The sequence below is a fragment of the Odontomachus brunneus genome, unplaced genomic scaffold (assembly GCF_010583005.1).
Source record: "Odontomachus brunneus isolate Ranch 3 - 2012 unplaced genomic scaffold, Obru_v1 Obru_scaffold_050, whole genome shotgun sequence".
In the NCBI taxonomy this organism is placed as follows: Eukaryota; Metazoa; Arthropoda; class Insecta; order Hymenoptera; family Formicidae; genus Odontomachus; species Odontomachus brunneus.
In genome coordinates, this window is record NW_022639500.1 from 1,423,435 (window position 1) to 1,443,481 (window position 20,047).

Genomic DNA, 20,047 nt, shown 5'->3' on the forward strand with positions numbered 1-20,047 from the left:
GAGAGAGAGAGAGAGAGAGAGAGAGAGAGAGAGAGAGAGAGAGAGACGGGTGGAATGTCGCCGCGACGTCTCGCTGCATTTCCGACCGGCTGAAAACCACGTGTCCATTGTCGTGCTCCAAGTGCCGTGCTTTCGGCATTACGAGCGAAACTAAATGTATGCATAGAATTTTTTCGTCGTCGTCGTCAATAACGACGCGAGAAGAGAACTCCATCAGCAAAATACACGCAAGATATCGCTAATGCGAGGTGCCTAGTAATTAACGGACGACACCATCGACGACTTCACCGACACGTCCGACTGATTATTCGTTCAATTATGCAACTTCGGTGTTCTAGCTTGCCCCTATCCCCCTCTGCCCCAGCTGGTTTACGCGCTCCCCCCCGGTCTCATTAAAAGTACGCACGAGGTTTGGACGCGGGGGAGAGGCGGAAACGCCGATTAATCTTTTTTCGCGCTCGATATAATCCTCGACGGAGCGAGGCGGTAATCCGGGCCGCTGTCACCCGTCCGTAGGTCCTGGAACTCCATCCGACGGATGAGACGGATTACAGCTCGTACCAAATTAACCTTTGTCTCCTCTTTCAAAGGACGACACTGTCTCTCGCTCTCTCTTTCTCCCTCTCCCTCTTCCTCTCTATTTCTATCGCGACCTCGTCTCGGCTTTACACGAGAACTCACTCAGACGACCGCGATAACGCGAACCTGGCGAACTGCACGTCGATGACACAATACAACAGGTGTCCAGAGTGTCCTGATACGGATCTACAGATCCTCCGGTTTTACCGGAGGACACGTCTGGCCGAATTCAGTCCATTTGCGACGTGGTGGCTGATCCGCTGGTTTCGCTACTTCGCTGATGGTAAAAGATCGTTCCTTACGTTCTTACGGACATAGATAAACATGGAAGAAACATTTGGTTAAGAAAATCTGGTGAAATATAAATGAATCAGAAAATTGAAGTTACCAGAAATCTGTTCGAGTTGATGAAAAGCCTTGTCAACTTGAACAAAATTCTGGTAACTTCATCCAGAATTTCTGGTTCATTCATATTTCATTAAAAATTTAGTTAATTTAGCGAAACTTCATTTTCCATGTGCAAGTGAACGCGCGCGTTTAGTAACGATTCATTTATCCGACGACGTTTTCAAAATTTGCTATCATGCAAAGCGAGCGATACGAGGATAAAACAGGGATTTCAAGAAACTTTGCAAAAAGGAACATTTTTTCAACCTTTCTATTAACGACATTTGTCAATCTATTAAAAATTCTAGTTTTCTGCCATATACAGATAACTTGAGGTTATTTAGGCATATTGATGCTCTGGATGATGTCTTGTATTTGCAGGAAGATCTATGTAGATCAGATTAATAGCATCAGACTAGTAATTAGAATTTTAACTTATGCTATATTGTACGCTTTTCTCTCGTATATAAGGGAATTAGTTAAAACTATAAATATTCTCTCAACATCTCTTCGTCGCGGTGTTATCCACGAGATTAACGATATCGTCGGTGTCCATGAGAAATACGATGTCCATGAGAAAAAATGTCCGCTCGTCCATGCATTCATCCATCCGTCGATCGTCCTTCGCTTACAAAATGGCGTTTCCATCGCCGAAGGGTGGGTACGAGTGTACATTCCAAACCCCTCGTACCAGCCCCTGCGCGATCCGAGGGGTAGCGAGCGCGTAACGTTATGTAACCGTATACATGCCTAAGATCCTGGAGGGTTGGAAGGGAATCGGGCTTTGTCGCCCGGCCATGTGTCCCTAATGCGACTCCCGTGGGGGGTCATTTCTATTCTATTTCGCTTTCATGGGGTGTGTCGAACGGACGAGGACCCTCCGGTCCTCTCTCCGCGCGCCGCCCTTATCGCTTATGGTAAACGCATCACGGAGACTCTCCGTAAGGGTGTTCTCTGCAGATTGACGTAAAATCAATGAACGAAGTCAATGGGTGCCCCCCGTCCTCGTTTATCCGGCGAGCATGGAAGAGTATTATTGTACGAGTTGTAGCACCTCACGTGCGTGTGTTCAGTCGTGGATAACGTGTCCGTTAATCACGCGCGGAAACAGCAGTCGAGTGGCATCATAGTGGCTATGGAGAGCCCCATGTTCGCGCGTCGAAGAGGCCGCCGTTTCGCTAAATGCTGAAGAGAGCGCACCGGCGCGCTCCTAATTAACTCATTTCATTGTATCACCGACAGACACCGTCGCACTGTCCTTTGCCGTGGCTTCGCTGCTAATTCTAACTGACGTGTTGACTTAACCGACCTGCAGACGCCTGAAAGTCTGTGCGAAATAATTCTATCAGGAACGAACGACGAAATGAGTTCGCGGAATCTAATTAAGCGTCTCGCTCTTTCTCGTACTCCTTACGACGTCCCGACGTCTTTTGACTCATAAAAGGGAAGGTACACGTGCCGCACAACTTTTATCACAGGTGGGAAAGACGGGATGCGATGACTCCTTCTTTTTATCTTCATTTATCTCTTAACATATTTGAAACACATTTTACTTTTTTTACTTAACTTTAAATTAATATTTGAAATTTGGACGTATGTCAATACTCAGATGAGATATTCGGATTTGAATTTAAAGTTAGATGTGAATTTTTCAGCTGAATCGCTATTTTAAATGTAATATGTTGCATACATTTCATAATTCAAGTAGAAAGCTCCGATCTAACTCTAAGTTCAGATCTAAGGCCCGTATTAATAGTTGTCGTCTGTAATTTATCTTATGCACGCGAGATACTCAGATTTTTATCTAAAATTAGATGCAAGTTTTTCATTGTTATGTTATATGATATATGCAACATTTATGTCTATAATCGCGATTCAACTAAAGAACTTTTATCCACACGGAGAAGTTATTGTAGTACAAATTACAATGCAATTTTAGTAGCTTGAGAATAGATTGGCACTATTACGAAAATTATAATAAAATATAGTAAAGATGACATCATTATTCTTGCACTACATTTATGATCATTTTAAACAAAAATTGGTCATTATTTTCGTAATAGTGATAGTCTACTCTCAGACTACTAAATTCATTTTTACTATAGTATTCTCTTCGTGTAATTTCAAATTCATGTCTCATCTCATTTAAGATGAGTTTCAAGTAGTAACTATTGATACCTCGGTATCTTACGTGGGACACGTTTCAATTAACGATTATCAATACAGACCTTAAACATCGCGATGCTTATAACATGATTGGTCACCAGCGACACTCTATATATTAGATTTCGCTCCGAATAAGATTTCAAATCTTACTGTTAACTCACATGCGATTAAAGCTCTCGCTTAAGAATACCAACGGATAATTAGGACGGATATGATACCGTGAGCATCGTCGAGGCACGAACGAGCGCAATCCTAACCGGCCGTTACGAAGGAGAAACAATTCTCCGATTGCCGGCCGCGGGGCGTAATTCGCCGCAATTAGCCGCAATAACGGGAAGCGACCGTGTCGCTCGGTGATGAGGTTAAGTCGCAGGAGGCGACGTGCATTTGGCCGCGCGAGCGAAAACCTTCACCTTTCAAACGCAGCCTCGGCTGCAAATCGAGCTCGTCGACTTCGGGAGAGTCACGCTGGGTACTACCACAGCGCGAGGGGTGGGAGGGAGGAAAAAGCACCGTTCCATAGACTAATTTCCGCGTCGGTTTATTTATATCCGCCGTACGTGTAATCGACACTCGGCTACCGTGCGACGTATAGGAATATACCGTGGTTAAGCCGTCCGAGAGACCCGGGGGCTCAGTAAAGTGGAAGAGTCATCGTCGCTAACGAGACGCCGGACACTCGAGGCTTGCCATTGACGTCCTCCTTCGAGGATACCTAGTCCCCCCGCGACAGATAGTATCGCCCGCTGTTAAGATTCCCCCGGTCGGGAGCTGTGCGCTCAACAACAAATATGTATGTGTGTGTGTGTGTATGTATATATACATATATACGCGTATGTATATATGTATATATAATATACACCTCGCGCGCGATCGTTGCCATTAAATCGTGCGCGAGGTCTCTTTGAAACCGTCCTGGGATCGCCTTTTGGTGCGCTGACGTATCGGTGAATGCGTTGACGTTCGATGTCAGCGCGACGGGGCCTGAATTTATACAGCGAGAGTTATTTAGGTCGCGATAATTGTGACGTCAGCTGCTGCGCGCATGCAGACGTTACGATACGATTCTGCGTGAATGTAGAATACGCGTCTTTCATGTGCCATCTGCGCGAGGCATGCACCAACTTAATGTCCATTCATATTTCTATTTGAGGAAACGCGCGTATTTACACGTCGATGTTCGGTGAGATAATAATACGACGGCGTATCGCGAGGTGGACTTTAATCTGCCGGACCGCGACGCCAAAAGTTATATCTCGCCAACACCATGATTCAGTCTGAACTGTTTGCCGTGCAGGTGCGCGGCGTTGAGACGATTTCGTCTCATCTCCCTCAATTAGCAAATTAGAAAAATATTCATGTTATTACATTAAGTAACGTTTAAAAAATTAATTGTTTAAATTTCATTCAGAAAAAAGTCACAATTAGATACATCTTAGATTAGATTAGTTTTAGATACGTCAGTCGCAGTGAGGAGTGTCTTCTTAGGCGGCGCAATAACTCACTCCTTAATTAATCTCAAAGAAACAAATGAAGTAGATTCTTAAAATATATCCTTGTGATTTCTGTTAAACGTAAAAGTCTTTCAAAATTTTTATTTTTCACAAAATGATGACTATCAAAACAAAATTTGAATTTTTTTCTAAAAAATTGATAGACATAATTTTTCAAAAAGTTTAAACAATAAAGAAAAACCCCTAGTTAACTGAAAAATATATATATTTTAATGTATTTCTATAAATTTCAAATGAATATATCGGACAATATTATTATTCGATGTACGAGAAATCGTTTCCGTCAGTTGGGAAAACATCATCTTGAGAGAAATAGATTTAAGATTTCAAGCGCAGACTGTGTTATTATTATTATTAAATCTTGCAACTTGCCATACTTCATCACTTCCAGACCCATAATCTTGATCTTCTTCGAACGTCATACCTTCGTTCAAACTTGTCTTTCACTCTTTCATGACTGATCCGTCCCCCTCTTAATAAAAACGCGCGGGATCGCGCGAGAGTTTATTCCGGCAGAATTACAAAGGGAAACGTTTCTAATTCACTCCTCGGCGATGATGACGGAGCCTGCTCGCGGTTACGCTCTTCGAGACCCGAAGAGAACCGGCAGTCTCTCTCGAGAATCCACTCCGGCGCGAAGCGGAGATCAGGTCGCGCGCGCGTTAACGGGAGTTTTCCGCGGAAACAAAATAAAAATGACGGCGAAATGCTCTCTTCCGAACAGGTAATTCCCGGCATTTCACTCTCCCTTGCCACCCCGCTCTCTCTCTCTCTCTCTCTCTCTCTCTCTCTCTCGTTTACCGTCTCCGGGCCACCCCCTGCGCGAGGGGGAGTAACAACAACGGGGCACCCTCACCCGCGCTGCCCCATTAGGCGCCGGCAACAGCAACCCTCGCGAGCGCCAGCAGCAGCTCTCGGCGAACGGTTGTCGAACGGATTGCTTTTTGTTTCGCGCCTCCGTGCCCCGTCCTTTGTTTCCGCGAGTCGCCGCCGCGAGGAAATGACAAACAAATGAGCGCCGTTGTGTATAACGGCCGCGCGTCGGCCACCCCCGCGTCGCCATGGCGATGCGACGTGACGATCGACGTTTTTAACTCACCGCCGGATACGCCGGCCTCTTGGCGCGAACGATCGACGTGTGACGCACGGACGAGCGATCCGCTGGGAAATCGCACTTATCTCAGCCAAGTAAAGCCTCGAGCTCGTCCGTAATGGCCGCGCAATTGATCATGATTTGCGCGAGATTCCGCGTCGGGGACAGTCGCGATTATCTCCTCGGCCAAGCACTTGGAGATATGCAGCAAACGCTTCGTCGTAAGCGGAAGATTAGCGATTAAGCTCGTGATTTTAAACGGAACTCTTCGTGAACAATCTTGCGAACGAGAATTATATGATCAGAACTAGGGAGAATTTCTTTTTATTGAAGATAGAAAATAGAAAAAAAAAAATTTATATATATATATTATTCGCGCGCGACATGCAATCCACGCTTTTGGCCAATCGACAATTATATTTTCAGGGAATCATTGAGATAAGAACAAACCTTAATAAATTATTCCGATTCCACTTCGACGCGCTATCAATCATTAATTCCCGCGCGAACACACATCCCGCGGCAAAATAATTCAAATAAAGAGGATTGCGTGCGTCGGAGCGAGAAGCGACCGTTTTCTTTTGAAGGCGGAAATTTTCGACGCGCATCAAGAGCACCGGCAGCTTTTGTATCAGAAACAAAATGGCGCCTGCACCATACATCTCCAAGAGAGAAGCGATAACGCGTGTATATGTGGCGGGGGTTGCGCCGCTCGCTCGGTCACGGGGGTCGATCGCGTGTGTGCCATTCAAAGTCCACGAAGAGGTGAGCCGTGGCGTTTTCGCCGGGTGGACCTCGTAACTATCGATTGTGCTTCAAAGTCGATTGTGTCCCCATTATGTACGCAAGAGGGGGAGAAAGAAGGCGCGGGGTAATGGCGAGAGGGATGAAGGGAGAAGCGGGTGGACTACCCCGTGTTCCGGACGCGAGTTGAGCGGAGGGAGAAAGAGGGTAGAGACAGGGACACCCCTAAAGTACGGGCCGTCCAATTGACTCCGCCATATTGAGTTTGGTTCTATGGGCTCTCGAGCTTACGGGCTCTTGGAATTGAGACACGTTATACGAAGGTCCGTCCGCGCTCTGGAAGGAGCTTCCGCAGCTTCGGTAACTTCGTTACAGGGTTTCTACGTGAGCAAAATCCAAGCGGCCGAAGGTATATCACCCGCCGGCTCCCGCCCTCCGGAGCGTTGTATAGAAGTTGACGGCGCGAGTGTCGATACAGCTAATTAATCCTGCACCGTTTCGTCTTTGGAAATAGCTGAAAGAACGGACGGACGGCTGGCAAAGAGAGGGTGGGAGGGTCGCAGCAGTAAAGAGAAATTAAAGAGGAAACTAAGACGTTACATTCACGTGTCGAAATGTTATCCGTTTTTGGATACATTGAGAGAAAAAAATACCTGAGACATAAAAAATATTTATTCGCAGTAGTTACTAATAATATACTTACACGGGAAAAAATAGTCGGCCAACGTATAAATCCAGATGTGCCAACCAGATTCAATATTGAATCTAAATTCTTTTAATTAGATATAATAAGCAATTGCTTTCATGAAAAGCTAAGCTATCCGAAGAAAATATGTATCTTCTCATTTGAGAAATATATTTTATTATTAGTATAAGTACGTTTTATCTGCCAAATAAATCTTCTTTATTTCTTAAATATTTTTCTCTTAGTGTACGAATATGACATTGATAAAATTATATAATACTACATTTATTAGATTTATATCAGATCTATTGAAAAACTCAACTCGATTTTCAGTATATGGTGTTATACATATGATATACATATGTCATACATATGTATAACACCATATACATATGTCATACATATGATAGCAATGTCGATAGTGTTCTGCTGTCAGACAACGATTGCGATTATTTGACTGATGAATAATTCGCATTCCGTCGCACGCAGTAAAGTTAGATTCAAAAATTGAACCCAACTTTTCGATTGACTCAATATGTTAAACAACAGAGGCTTTGAGTCAAAGTACTCTCTTCAATTTGGTTTGATTTATTTATTTTAATCATGCTCAAACTCTGCCTCGTCCCTGAATGCAATCTTCGTGAATTAAAGATTGCGTCGTCACGTACTCTGTCCTCGCTACAGCGAGAAATCGAGATAGACCATGGGGTATTTACCGTTCGTGGTATCCGACAAAGAGAGAGAGAGAGAGAGAGAGAAAGCGGGCCTCGTGCAGAACCCTCGTCGCGATATGTATCAAATTATCCTTATAATAGAAAATGGCGGCAACGTTACACCTACCAGGTGTCGAGCTAGGCGCCGAGAAACGGTACTCGCCATGAGAATGGCATAGTGAATTACAATGCGTCTTCGTAGTGCACAATAATACCGTCACAATGCCCGCTTCTAGCTACAATAGGTGTTGCTTTAATGGGAGTCCGGTTGCAACCCGGACCCGCCGAAACCACCTTCGCCGCACGATTTTCCCGTGCGTGTAAACAGCAACCGACCTCGGACTCGGTCGGAGATCGCGAACGGTCCCTTCCCCGCGAAGAATACGTCTCCGTTGCAAGAATACGTGCTGCTTCGCAACGTCAAGATTTCGAAACGCGAAACGGCCAAGTAGCAGCGCGTCTCACCCTCAGAGATCGCCATCGTCTCGTCTGAGAAACTCGAGTAAACCTCGCCCGAGGTAGTTGATAAATAACCGAAAGAGATATTTCGCTTGGGAAACACGATAGAAAGTGAGAAAGTGTCTCACTTTCTGTTTTCCTGACGAAAGACCAGTCTCGAAGAAGAGACATCACGTTGGATGGAAGTGTCGCTCTCCAAATAGCACGGTGAACCTTAATAGTCAATCTTGGAGATTAAAAGATCGCAATTCAAGAAAATCGTTACTTTCATGGCAAACCGTACGGGAACGTTATTTCAGAATGTCGAAACACGCGTGATATTCTCCGGCTTAAACGCGGTGAATCGATCGAATGAGGTACGGCTTCTGCATTATTCATGTTTACTCGATCGGGAATGCGCGCGAGCTGAAAAATAATAGCGTAGACGCAGAGACGAGAACAAGATCGCGGCCCGTGCACGTGTTAGGCTCGCCTGCTTGCGTTCAAAACGAACTTGCACTTTAAGGAAGTGCGCCGGGGCGCAAATCAAAATGCAGTCGCTACCGGAAGGACACTCCAGCGGCTGGAGAGTCCTTTGCTATTACTGTGGAGGACTTCGCAGTGCTTGACGAATCACTCACTAATTGCGTTCGTGACATGGCCCAGAGCTAACAAACGGTTTCTTCGCTTGGAATACAATGATTTTTTACCGCCGTTTTATTCGTACGAGCGACTCGCGCGATTCGCACGAGTACGAAGAAAAAAAGTACCACTCTAAATTTGACTGCACAAAATTATTTTCAATAATTCGCTTAATTGAATGCAAAATTTTATCGCAATTAATATATATCGCAATATGTAGATATTAATTGGCATAAAATACATCCAATGTTGGAAATTAAGTACGTCTGATGGGGTTTCGCAATCAATCAAAGTTGCATTTCGAGTGAGACGTTCGATAAACTCTCACCCGTTCATTCTCTTACTCTCACTATTATTCTCTATTGTCCTAATGGTGGATAATCATAAGGCTCTCCTTGAGAGTCTCATTACGAATCAAGGACCCCTTAATGGCTCCTATGAAACTCATTGGCCATTTAACGCCGAGGACACGACGCGACACGCTGGAAGATTGACAGATTCGAGAGCGAATTTTCTTGTCAGTCGTTTCATCTTACGTAATACTCTCGTGGGCGAATTCATATAACAATCGTGGTTAGAGTCTTCATATTTCTACAGAATGAAAGAAATCGAATTTTTCGTCTTGCGCAATTTTGACAATTGCAACGTACATATTATCAATGATAAATTAACACAACGTCATCGTTAATATTTTATTTCGCACACAACACATACACGTGCAACATGTGAAAATTAAATATAAATCTTAATATTATTAATTAATACATGTGACATACACACGCCTCTCCAAAATTAACAAATCTCGTCTACATTGTTATCGACGAAATTAACAAATATTCTTCAAATATTATTGTATAGATATTGCTTCGCGAATAATAGCGACGACGGTAATAATATCGTAGTTTTATTAATACGCGATGCACGCGATACGTGCGTAAGTTTTAACAATGGCAGTCTCTCCATACTTGCGTATACACGGCCGACACCCTTTACACGTTCCCCTTGCGGGAACGCGACGTCTCCATGGTTACAACATTGAAACCCCGCTGAGGGATGACAAAATGGAGAGGCGCAATACTCGGCCCGACAAAAGCGAAGTAGAATCGAAGAACGCCGTCGACTACGTACCCGTATTTGAAAAGTCGATTTCTATATACAAAGTGCTCCACGTAGTCGCACTTCGCGATAATGCACTCGCTGATAATTAAAGTCAACCCTATGGGGATAGTATATAGCACTTTAACGAATCAATTCAAGTGCGAATTTCGCCGAACTGACTTTTTTCCAGAGAGATGTCGATTTCGACGATCATCAATTTATTTTTTTTTTAATCTTTATGAACATATATTATAAGTGTATTAGAATAACGTATATTATAAGTGTATTAGAATTTTTGATAATGAGAATATTAAGCAAATGTCATCGAAATAAGCTTGAACGTCATAGAAAATACAATTCATTATTCTTTTGCCAAAAAATTATACCTTTAAACAACATCTCTAGTATTCAGAGATTTCATCGTTTTACTATGTGAAATAATAACGATCATTTTCCTCACGAATCAAAATTCAATTCATTGATATTAACAATTTAACGTCAAAATATGAAAGAACATGAGATAAATATAGTTAATATCGCACGACGTCGCAATGAGATACGTGATCTGATACAATTAGAGATTGCGAGGTATTCTCATTTTCTCACGCCTTGCATTTCCAGAGTTGTTCTCGCGAACGACGGGAGGGAACGAGGAATACATTTGCGGCGCAATCGTATTTCGTTGTCGACAACGCGAGCCAGGTGAAGATCACATCGTGATTCACGCGGTCTCCCGATGGTACCCGCATTGACACTATCTGTCATCGGAGATGCTTCAAATCACGACTATGGTCGCACGAAACGCGGAACGTCACGTTCCTCAACGTCCACCCCGACCGGAACAATCCGAACGATCGTATCTTCACGCTGCACACGATCGTTCCTCGACGATCGATGAGATATCGCAAAAATATTCTGTCATGCTTCCGCAATGGACGAATCGCGACCTCATGATAATCTAACTCCCTTTTAACTTACGTCGTGTAAGAAAATTCCCTGCTTGGGAATTATTCTATTAAATTACAATTTCTATATTCACTTTCTATATTCTTTCTATAAGATTATCTGCATTATTAGCCGCGATTATAATTATTATCTTTTAAGAGCCTTACAGTAGTTAGCAGATAAATCCAAAAAGCCATCGAATGATGACGCAGCAGTTAGAGTTCAAATTATCGAACACTGTTCACCGACAACATGGATATTATATTCATTATCACATGCTTTTGACAGTCCCAGCTTAACAAGGTGACAATCTGAAGGCATGAAAAACCTACGCAGTGGCTGTAAACAAAGGAAGATCGCCGGAGAAAATGGCTCTCCATAGTACATAGGAGCGTCTAATCCCGGATGAGACGACGGATGTACGACGACGACGACGACGACGACGGCGTCGGCGGCGTCGGCGGTGGCAGCGGCGACAGAGACAGAGGAGGTGGGTGCGGGAGACGGCGCAGACACATCTCTCGGATTACGTCTTAACAAGCTCCACGACGTTCATTTGTCTTATCCGCTGCCGCTAATGCGACAGCAGCTGCTGAAATGATTAATTCGGCGCGCAAGGATGCCGCGTAGCGTCGTCGAGCGAATCCGTTCTCTCGGCTTCACCGTCGCAGACGTGTCGCGGTTAATCAGCGCATTGCGGTTAATCACCGCCGCCATCCGTAGTAGATACAAAACCGAACGAACGAATAACTTCGGCGGATGTAAACAAGTTCCACCGAACGAAGGTGGAAGGTGGAATTCGACGCTATCGGATCCAAAGCGGAATAGAGAATTTGTCATCCGTAATTCGGTGTAGCTATAATTTACTTGTTAAATTATAGTTTGTAGGTAATCTTACGTCCGTTATATTGTCAACTTGCACATTACTATTTGGTTTAGATCAACTTTACGAAGAGCTCTTTATCTTCAATCGCTTATATCTCGAGAGCTATCGATATTTCGACATTTTTGCAAAGGAAAGCTTGACTCAAAAGACTGATTCGGTTGATTTGGGACACTTGCGCATAAGACGTAACTGATCGACTTCAGAGCAAAAATGAAACTTGGTTTGTTACGCGTGCTTTGAGCGAGCTACAAAAGCTCGATTGAGCTCAATCTAATCTTCACCGATGATAACCTCGTGACAATAATGTAACTGTGATTAGATTTAACGGGTTAGGTGTTCGACCACATGATCGCTCATTGTCTGTAGGGCTCCTAGGTAGAGAAACCCTACATCCGCCGTGCCCATACTCTGTCCAAACAAAGTCCGCTCGTTGCGTCCGCACGCGCGCGCGCGCGATCCGATTGGATTAATTTTCAATTTGCAAGGGCCACCTGTCGTCGACAGCGACGGATAGGCGGATCGTCGATCGCGCCCGCCGATCGATGACTAACCCGTGAGACTGCGAGCGTCCGCGCGACTCGGTCCGACTGCGCCGGAGCGAACTCCTCGATTAGGGTTGCGTTTATGAGAACAAAGAAGCGCGACGCGACAATTGCGCCTCGTCGCGTGGATATAGGGTTAAAGGCGCGCGGATAAAATGAGCGGCGAATATTAAGTCGGCACGCAAAATGGCCGACACAGCGCGCGGTAGCCGGGTGAGAAAAAATAGGGACGCGCTCGTTTCTCTCTCTCTCTCTTTCTCCTTTTCACGCAACGAACGAAGATGAGCGTGACGACCGTTCGCTCCGCTCCACACCGCTCCGCACCGCGTTACGACGTGACGCGGGTCGAAATTCTGCCGGATCGGGACCGCATGCGCGACGCGCGCCGATCGAAAGCCCCGCCCGGAGACTGCCTTTGTTTAATCCATGGGTATCTACGCCCACGATGACAGTGGTGTAACTCGAGGTTCTGTAGACCTCGTGAGCCTATAGGAAAGTCACCATAAAGGGAAAACGGAAAAGTAGAAAAGTATAAATAAAAAATACGTAAAAATAAGAAAATGAGGCCTTTGAAAGTGTTGAATAGAAAAGTTTCTTTGTTACCTATTTTCTTTTTATCACGGCATCTGATTACATGATTTTATGTAATTTCTTGTATTGTTTATACATATATGTAGTGGCACATTACATCTCTGAGATTATCAAATATACAAAGGCGAGATAAAAAGTATAGTTCAAAACAACTAAATTTCCTTTGCTATGGGCTTTCTAAGTGTTGGTTACCTCACCGTTCACGATGTGCGACCAATAAGTGTCAACCACATAATCCTGAATTTTCGATCGCTTCTAACCTTGGGCTAGACGAGAAATGTAAGATTATTCTTTTTTTTTTTGCATAATGACCGATTTCTTACAAACCGACTATGAAATTATTTGTCGCACTGCAAGTTTCGCGAACTTTGCAAATGAGATTGAAAGAAGAATGAAGTAAGTCTATAATTCACGAATCTACAAATATCAGAAACGATTATATATATAAAACATAGTTTACGAATTGCAAATTTATCTCATTATTCCATTGAATTATTGAATAAAATATGAAGAAGGGCGAATGTAGGAAAATTGATTTGTGGCCCTGCGCAACCACGAGCGGTAGCGTGGCCGAGCGGTCTAAGGCGCTGGTTTAAGGCACCAGTCTCTTCGGAGGCGTGGGTTCGAATCCCACCGCTGCCAATTTTTTGCACGAATCGAATAAATACTTTTTTTTACGCGATAAAAGATGATGATCGTCTTATTAAAAGATCATCAGTGCAACATTTTTTTATAAGCTATTAACAGCTTTGTAAGAATTTATCCGTTGTAGATAAACCTTCATATCACTCAATGCAACACGACTGTGTCGATAAGACAGAATGCGACAATCTATAAAATATTGAACTAATTTTTTAATACTTATTTTGTAGTTACAACAACGAGGTGAAACACGTATTGACTGCGAAAGTGCCAGTTACGTTCACACTAAAAATATAATTTTATTACTAGAACTATAAGTCAAGAGATGCATAGAAATATTTTACAAATTTTTAATTTTTTGTTATAAATATAGATAACAAATTGGGGAAATACACACACATTGAAACAAAACGGCTTTGAACAACAAGATCTTTTAGCAAGAATTTGGAAAATCAAAACTGCGTGAAACTGCAGAGCCTACATTTCAAACGTTGATAAGATACAGACAAATCTTAATCTGAAATTTCATCCGCGGAAGAGGAGATTATGTAGTTCTGGAAGTATGTGAGTCACAGACATTGGAATACACGCTTCACAATCAAAAAGATAAATATAGTTACGCTATTGTATGTCACGTCGACGAGTTGAAGTGAGATAGCGCGTGTACAGTTCAACAGCAGTCCACAGTTCAACAGCAGTCGGCTGCCAATTTAAACTTTCCACGACACACTACGCATGACGATCATCTGTAAAGGAGAAGGAACTGTTGGCCGTGTATGTGTAACCGAAATTAGGCAAGCGAATAATGGTTCGTAATCGACAAAACGTTTTCCGAGAATGGAATTTCTGAATAATACTTTTGGACTCTGCATTGCATCACTTAATAATATGTGACTAATTTCCTTCTTCTGTTGCACGAATTACGTATTATATCTTTCGATATACGATAAAAGAAGCAAATGATTTTTGTAGTCTCATTGATTCATATGTTCTTGAAATAGAAAGTAAATTTCTAATTTCAATTCTTGAAATAGTAAATTTATATAATGTATTGAAATAATCTCTCTCTCACAATTTAGAACTATAAAATATTGCCGGTGCAAAAATATTAGCAGAGTAAAATTTTGAAGAAAATTTCACATGTACATTTCAGCTTTTTTTTAATTTTTATATACTTCTATATTCTTCTCCATTCTTTCTTTCAGGAATTAATTCATCACTATCAAAACTTATCATCAGATGGATCTACAGATGTCAAAATATCATGTTTGCGAAGGAAAATGCGCCTGTGGAAGAAATTCGTAAATATGTCCTGAGACACATCGATAAAATTATTTTCAAAGTGATACGCATCTTTCCGAGAACAGATTCAGCAAGAAGATACTTAGTCGCAATGGTCTCTGCTCTCATACGATTGAGAAGTCCAATCAATAATACCCACTCCACTACCAGACAGCGATAACGCTTAAATCCATGCCAGTGAACCGCTAGATATCGATCTTCAACGTGATTCGTTGCGTCATTCTGAGCGTAACTTGGTTAAAGCTGTGTGTTGAAAGCATCTAGTCCGATTCCGTCATTATCAGTGTCGTACTATCGTATTTCATGAGCAGTCAATATCCATATTTCATCGTCAGTATTGTAGTTTCTAAAAAAAATTAAAAATTAGAAAAACTGTGTCGCGAAATATCGAAGATACAGCGTGTTTCAATTAAAGAAACTATCAGGTCCAACAACTGATATACTGTTTCTTCCATAAATCGCCAAATTGCAAGCCGATTTTGTGAGGTGATACTGTGTATAACTACATTTTATTTCAAAAAGAATACGAGACTTTCACGAAATACAAAACGCGCGGGACGTCACGACCCGTGGGGCGCGATATCACGCACTCTCTCTTTCTCTGTTTCACACACATAACGAAACGCACGTGTCGCCGACGTGCGTACACACAAGCGTTCGAGCACTTTAGCTTGCTGTTTGTACAGAAGACATTTTGAGTGTCATCACAAGAAGTGAAACAGGTTCCCGACAGGATTTTTGTTTAACGCAGTTACATCGGTGTACCGGACTTCGATCGGGTCACGATTTCTCGATCGTGCGATCATCATGGACGACAAGATTGTGCGCCCATCTATATTCGAAACAATTCAGCTGCACTTCTTGTCCTTTGCCTACGGCCTTTACTTGATCGCTAAGCGACTACTCAAATGGGCATGGGATCCCAAGAAGTTCTTCGTGCTGCGACAACGGGATCGACCGCCAACGTGTCTAATCGACAACAGCCTCGGAACGCATTCCTACGTGAAAGTCAAGGTAAGAAAATTACACTGCAGACGTATCGATCTTGCGATGTACTCATGCGAGCAGTATCCGTCATCTTCGGGTGGCATGAGTAAATATTAACGCGAGATATGAGTTAAATGTATTTCTTTGTGACCTTAACGATAACTCGCGATGGCACAACAGGTTCAACAGGCTGCACTCGAAACACAAGCTCGCGTGTCTGTGGTAATTTCAAAATCACTTCCACAGAACACTCGTAGTGATATTAAGCTTTTTATCTGATATAAGCGGAGGATTTTATCTGTAAGAATTATTTTCAACGCAGTTTATATTTTAAAGAAATTGTAGACTCCTCATTCTTGCAGTGAAGCCTTCGAGTCTTTTTTGACAGTTACGCAATGTAAGCCAAATTATTCACACTTGTGTCATCTCAGAATAACGTTCGTTGTAACAATATAAATCAAAACTAATTGAGACCTATCACGTTCTGACAGAGAATCATAGCGCCGGCCTCATGTCGTGATATCGGGATATCACGAGCACAGATGACACTCGCGAAGTCAAAAGAATAAAACGTTGCACACGATTCATGATTTACAACATCTCGACCGAGGAACGGCCTTTTGCGATAAACGACTATATTTAACTGATTTTTGTTTCTTTTTTTGTAATGCAATTCGACATGAACTTCTGATATTAATTATCACAGCAGATCTGAGTGATAGAAATTTGATGTACATTGCTATGTTTCACAATACATATTACGTATAGTATAGTTAACAAATAGCTTTCTTATAATAATAATTAGATATCTATATTATTATAACATGCGCAAATTTTCCATTAGTTTTGTCAAGTGAATTTCCCTCTGCGTTGGTTTTCAAACGACAAGTGCAATCAAATTGAGAAGTACTAACTATGAAATGAATAATTATAAAGTCATTGTGTGCCTTTTATTCACAAATTTAAAAAATGCGATGATATCGAATTGTTTAGTCTATAAAGGAGAAGCTTTCAATAAAAAAAAATCATAAAGACTATATTGTCAGGAAAAATTGAGTCACAGCACTAAAGGTTGTTATATTTTATGTGCATTTATATGAGCGTCTGATTTAATTTACGGTGTCACATGACATTATAATATTTATCATAATTGCAACGATATCGTGCGTATTAAACAGTGTATATTCGTAAAATAAACAGCGATAATAAAGTACAACAATAAATTTCGTAAAATGATAGAATATCCTACAAGAACAAAAATTATAAATTTCTAGATTCATTTTCTGTTTACTATGAATCAATTAGTACTAAAGAAGAAAGTATTAAAATTAATTAAATATTGCATACAAAATGAAAATAGATGAGATACACATGTATCTACGCATATCTGTCATTTATATAGCTTGCTTTTCATTTCTTTTTATTTCAGGGCGTTAAATTTCACTACGTAGAAGCGGGATCTAAAGATAAATCGCTGTTGTTATTGTTACATGGATTCCCAGATTGCTGGTTATCCTGGCGCGAACAAATCCAGCATTTCGCGGAACATTACAGGTTTTTTTACAATATATTATATACTTCGATGTATCGATTATAAATAAAAGATCGTTATCGATTATAATATATATTTCGTGCTGTTTCAGGGTAGTGGCTTTGGATTTAAAGGGATTCGGCGATAGTGACAAGCCATTCAACAGGCGATTTTATAAGGTGGAAATCATATTAGACGAATTGAAAGAATTCATTTTAGCTCTCGGAGTGAAAACGTGTAGTATAATCGGCCATGATCTAGGAGGGCTTTTGGGATGGTATATGGTTGCTCTGCATGGAGATCTTGTTTACAAATTTGTGGCTATTTCGAGTCCGCATCCTAATCTCTATTGGAACAGAGTATCAGGAAATTCTACGTTAGATAGAAAGTGAATATATTTACGAATATTTCCGAGATTATATATTTAATGCGTAAATTTAAACTTCCTAAAAGATATCTTCTTAAATATTACAATTACACACTTTATAATCGTCCGAACAATTTGTCATTTTAGATGGATACATTTTAGTAGATTGCCCTTTCTACCAGAAATAGACGCACTTAAGGAAGATTTATCTATAATCAATGATACATTTCAACATCTTCAGATATCTCAGAATGAACCCGGAAAAAATTATGTTGAAGCATATAAATACACCTTTAGTAGAACAGGTGAATTAATCTTCATATAACATTATCATTCTTTTTCCATTGCTTTTATGCATATAAAAAATGAGAACCATATTTTATAGAGGACTGGACAGGACCAATTAATTATTATCGCAATTTCCCATTCATAAAATTAAATATACTCAAACAGATTGACAACAAGACGTTACTGATTGTGGGAAATATGGATCCCTTTGTAAAAATAGAAACTATTATTCAAAGTTCCGAATACATAGAGACGTCGAACGTCAAAGTTATACCGAATGCACAGCATTTTCCGCATCAGGAGAAACCGGATGCTGTAAATAAGGCAATTATCAAATTCTTGATAGGTAAGTTTTATTTTACCCATTTTTCTCGTATAAAGCACTTTTTTATATAAAAGTTACTAGTCATTCATCGAGCACAGTATACTTTTGTAACAATATAACTTATATCTTATGCATATAATTAAAAAAATATTATTTCAGGCACAGCGTGTACTGTGGAGAAGACACCTTCAAAAAGTATTGTGTCCTCTTGGTTGGGATCTTTAAGTAGCACTGTTAAGTATGGAAATCAGATGTTCGATGCTGTACATAAACGAACTAACGGTGTGGTGAGTGTATTACCCAACAAAAATATTTTATTCGGCTCCAAAAAGTTAGACGTTGTTATCTAATATCAGCGTTATGTATTGTCAGACTTTGCGTCTTGTTTCGAACAATCTCAATATTCTATCTTCTAACGCTGACGCATAAAACTTGCGAAAAGCTCATTTGAACTTATTTATTATAGTGTTTTTCCTTTTTATATAAATATGTTATAACTGGAGAGTAGTAAACTTTTCTTAAATTTTCAATGTATTGCAAAGTTTAAAGATTTCTATTACATTCATTTTCACGCACAAACGATATTATATTGTCTTTGAATTTTTGTATATATTTGGGTTGAGATCTGTATAAGTGTAATGAAATGTGTGAATTTATCGCCATTACACATAGCTATTACTTAGAAGCGTGAAAACTCTCGAAAACTTAGCAATATTAAGTTATATTCCGTTATTTTTACTTTTAGTGAAATACTGATAAGATAACCTATTATTATATGTGATATAATAAGCCAATATTTCTCGTTTCTATTAATTTATAACTTACAAAATATGCTATGAAAGGTAGAAGTGTATTACTATAACATATATAACATAACTCTTTGTATATGTTACAATAATAATTGTACATTAATTATAGACATTGCAGCATAAATAAACCGCTGCATCTTTGAATCTCAAGTAGACACTGTATATGTTGCTACTATTGCGAGCATAGTGTTTGTAATTATTTTGAATTAAGAGGTAATATTGTTAAGTATTTGCGAAAATATTATATTCTAATCTGATTAAATCTCGAAAATATTACATTTTTAGCGCAATGTAGACGCAAATATATGATGTTTGTAAAACTTTTAAATTTTACAAAATTTTAATACTATAACGATATTTATACTGTTATTGTGTGTATATGTGTGTGTGTGTGGCTGTGTGCAATAACAGTATAAATTACGTGCGAAAGTATATATAAAAGTTTTCTTTCTCTTTAAACGCAATGTTTCATTACGCTGTAATGAAGAAAAATGTGATAGACTATTATCAATCTTTTCCATAGACAAGGTATTAGACTCGATAGTTTGATAACACAGCTAAGTAGATAAAATTGAGCTTTAAAACTCATTCCAATATTTGATATCATAATATCATTTTTTAGTATTCGAATTACAATGGCAAAAGGTATTATATACCATTCATTATCCATCTTGTACATCACGTTGATGTACGTTCTTTACCTTTCCTCCTGTAAAATATAATATTTATTAGATATATATATATATATATATATATATATATATATATATATA

General features: G+C 40.5%; 2 protein-coding genes and 1 non-coding gene across 3 annotated transcripts in view; 2 read left to right on the plus strand and 1 right to left on the minus strand.

Annotated features, from left to right (window-relative positions):
• The first annotated feature begins 13,583 nt into the window (after nt 1-13,583).
• Trnal-aag lies at nt 13,584-13,665 on the plus strand. The gene has a single exon. It is a non-coding gene; the product is annotated as a tRNA-Leu (tRNA).
• A 274-nt stretch (nt 13,666-13,939) lies between these two features.
• LOC116845201 (WD repeat and HMG-box DNA-binding protein 1-like) overlaps nt 13,940-20,047 on the minus strand; it is an 18,491-nt gene continuing 12,383 nt past the window's right edge. Inside the window, exon 22 of the mRNA XM_032817605.1 lies at nt 13,940-19,983. Within this exon, the coding sequence (XP_032673496.1) occupies nt 19,953-19,983 (31 nt within the window). The 3' untranslated portion in view covers nt 13,940-19,952. The remainder of the gene's footprint in view (nt 19,984-20,047) is intronic.
• On the plus strand, nt 15,739-19,602 carry LOC116845200 (epoxide hydrolase 4-like). The gene is made up of 6 exons (XM_032817604.1): nt 15,739-15,981; nt 17,384-17,508; nt 17,598-17,873; nt 18,000-18,157; nt 18,238-18,486; nt 18,625-19,602. Exons 1-6 carry the CDS (start codon nt 15,775-15,777, stop codon nt 18,813-18,815), a joined length of 1,206 nt encoding a protein of 401 aa, XP_032673495.1. The 5' UTR covers nt 15,739-15,774; the 3' UTR covers nt 18,816-19,602.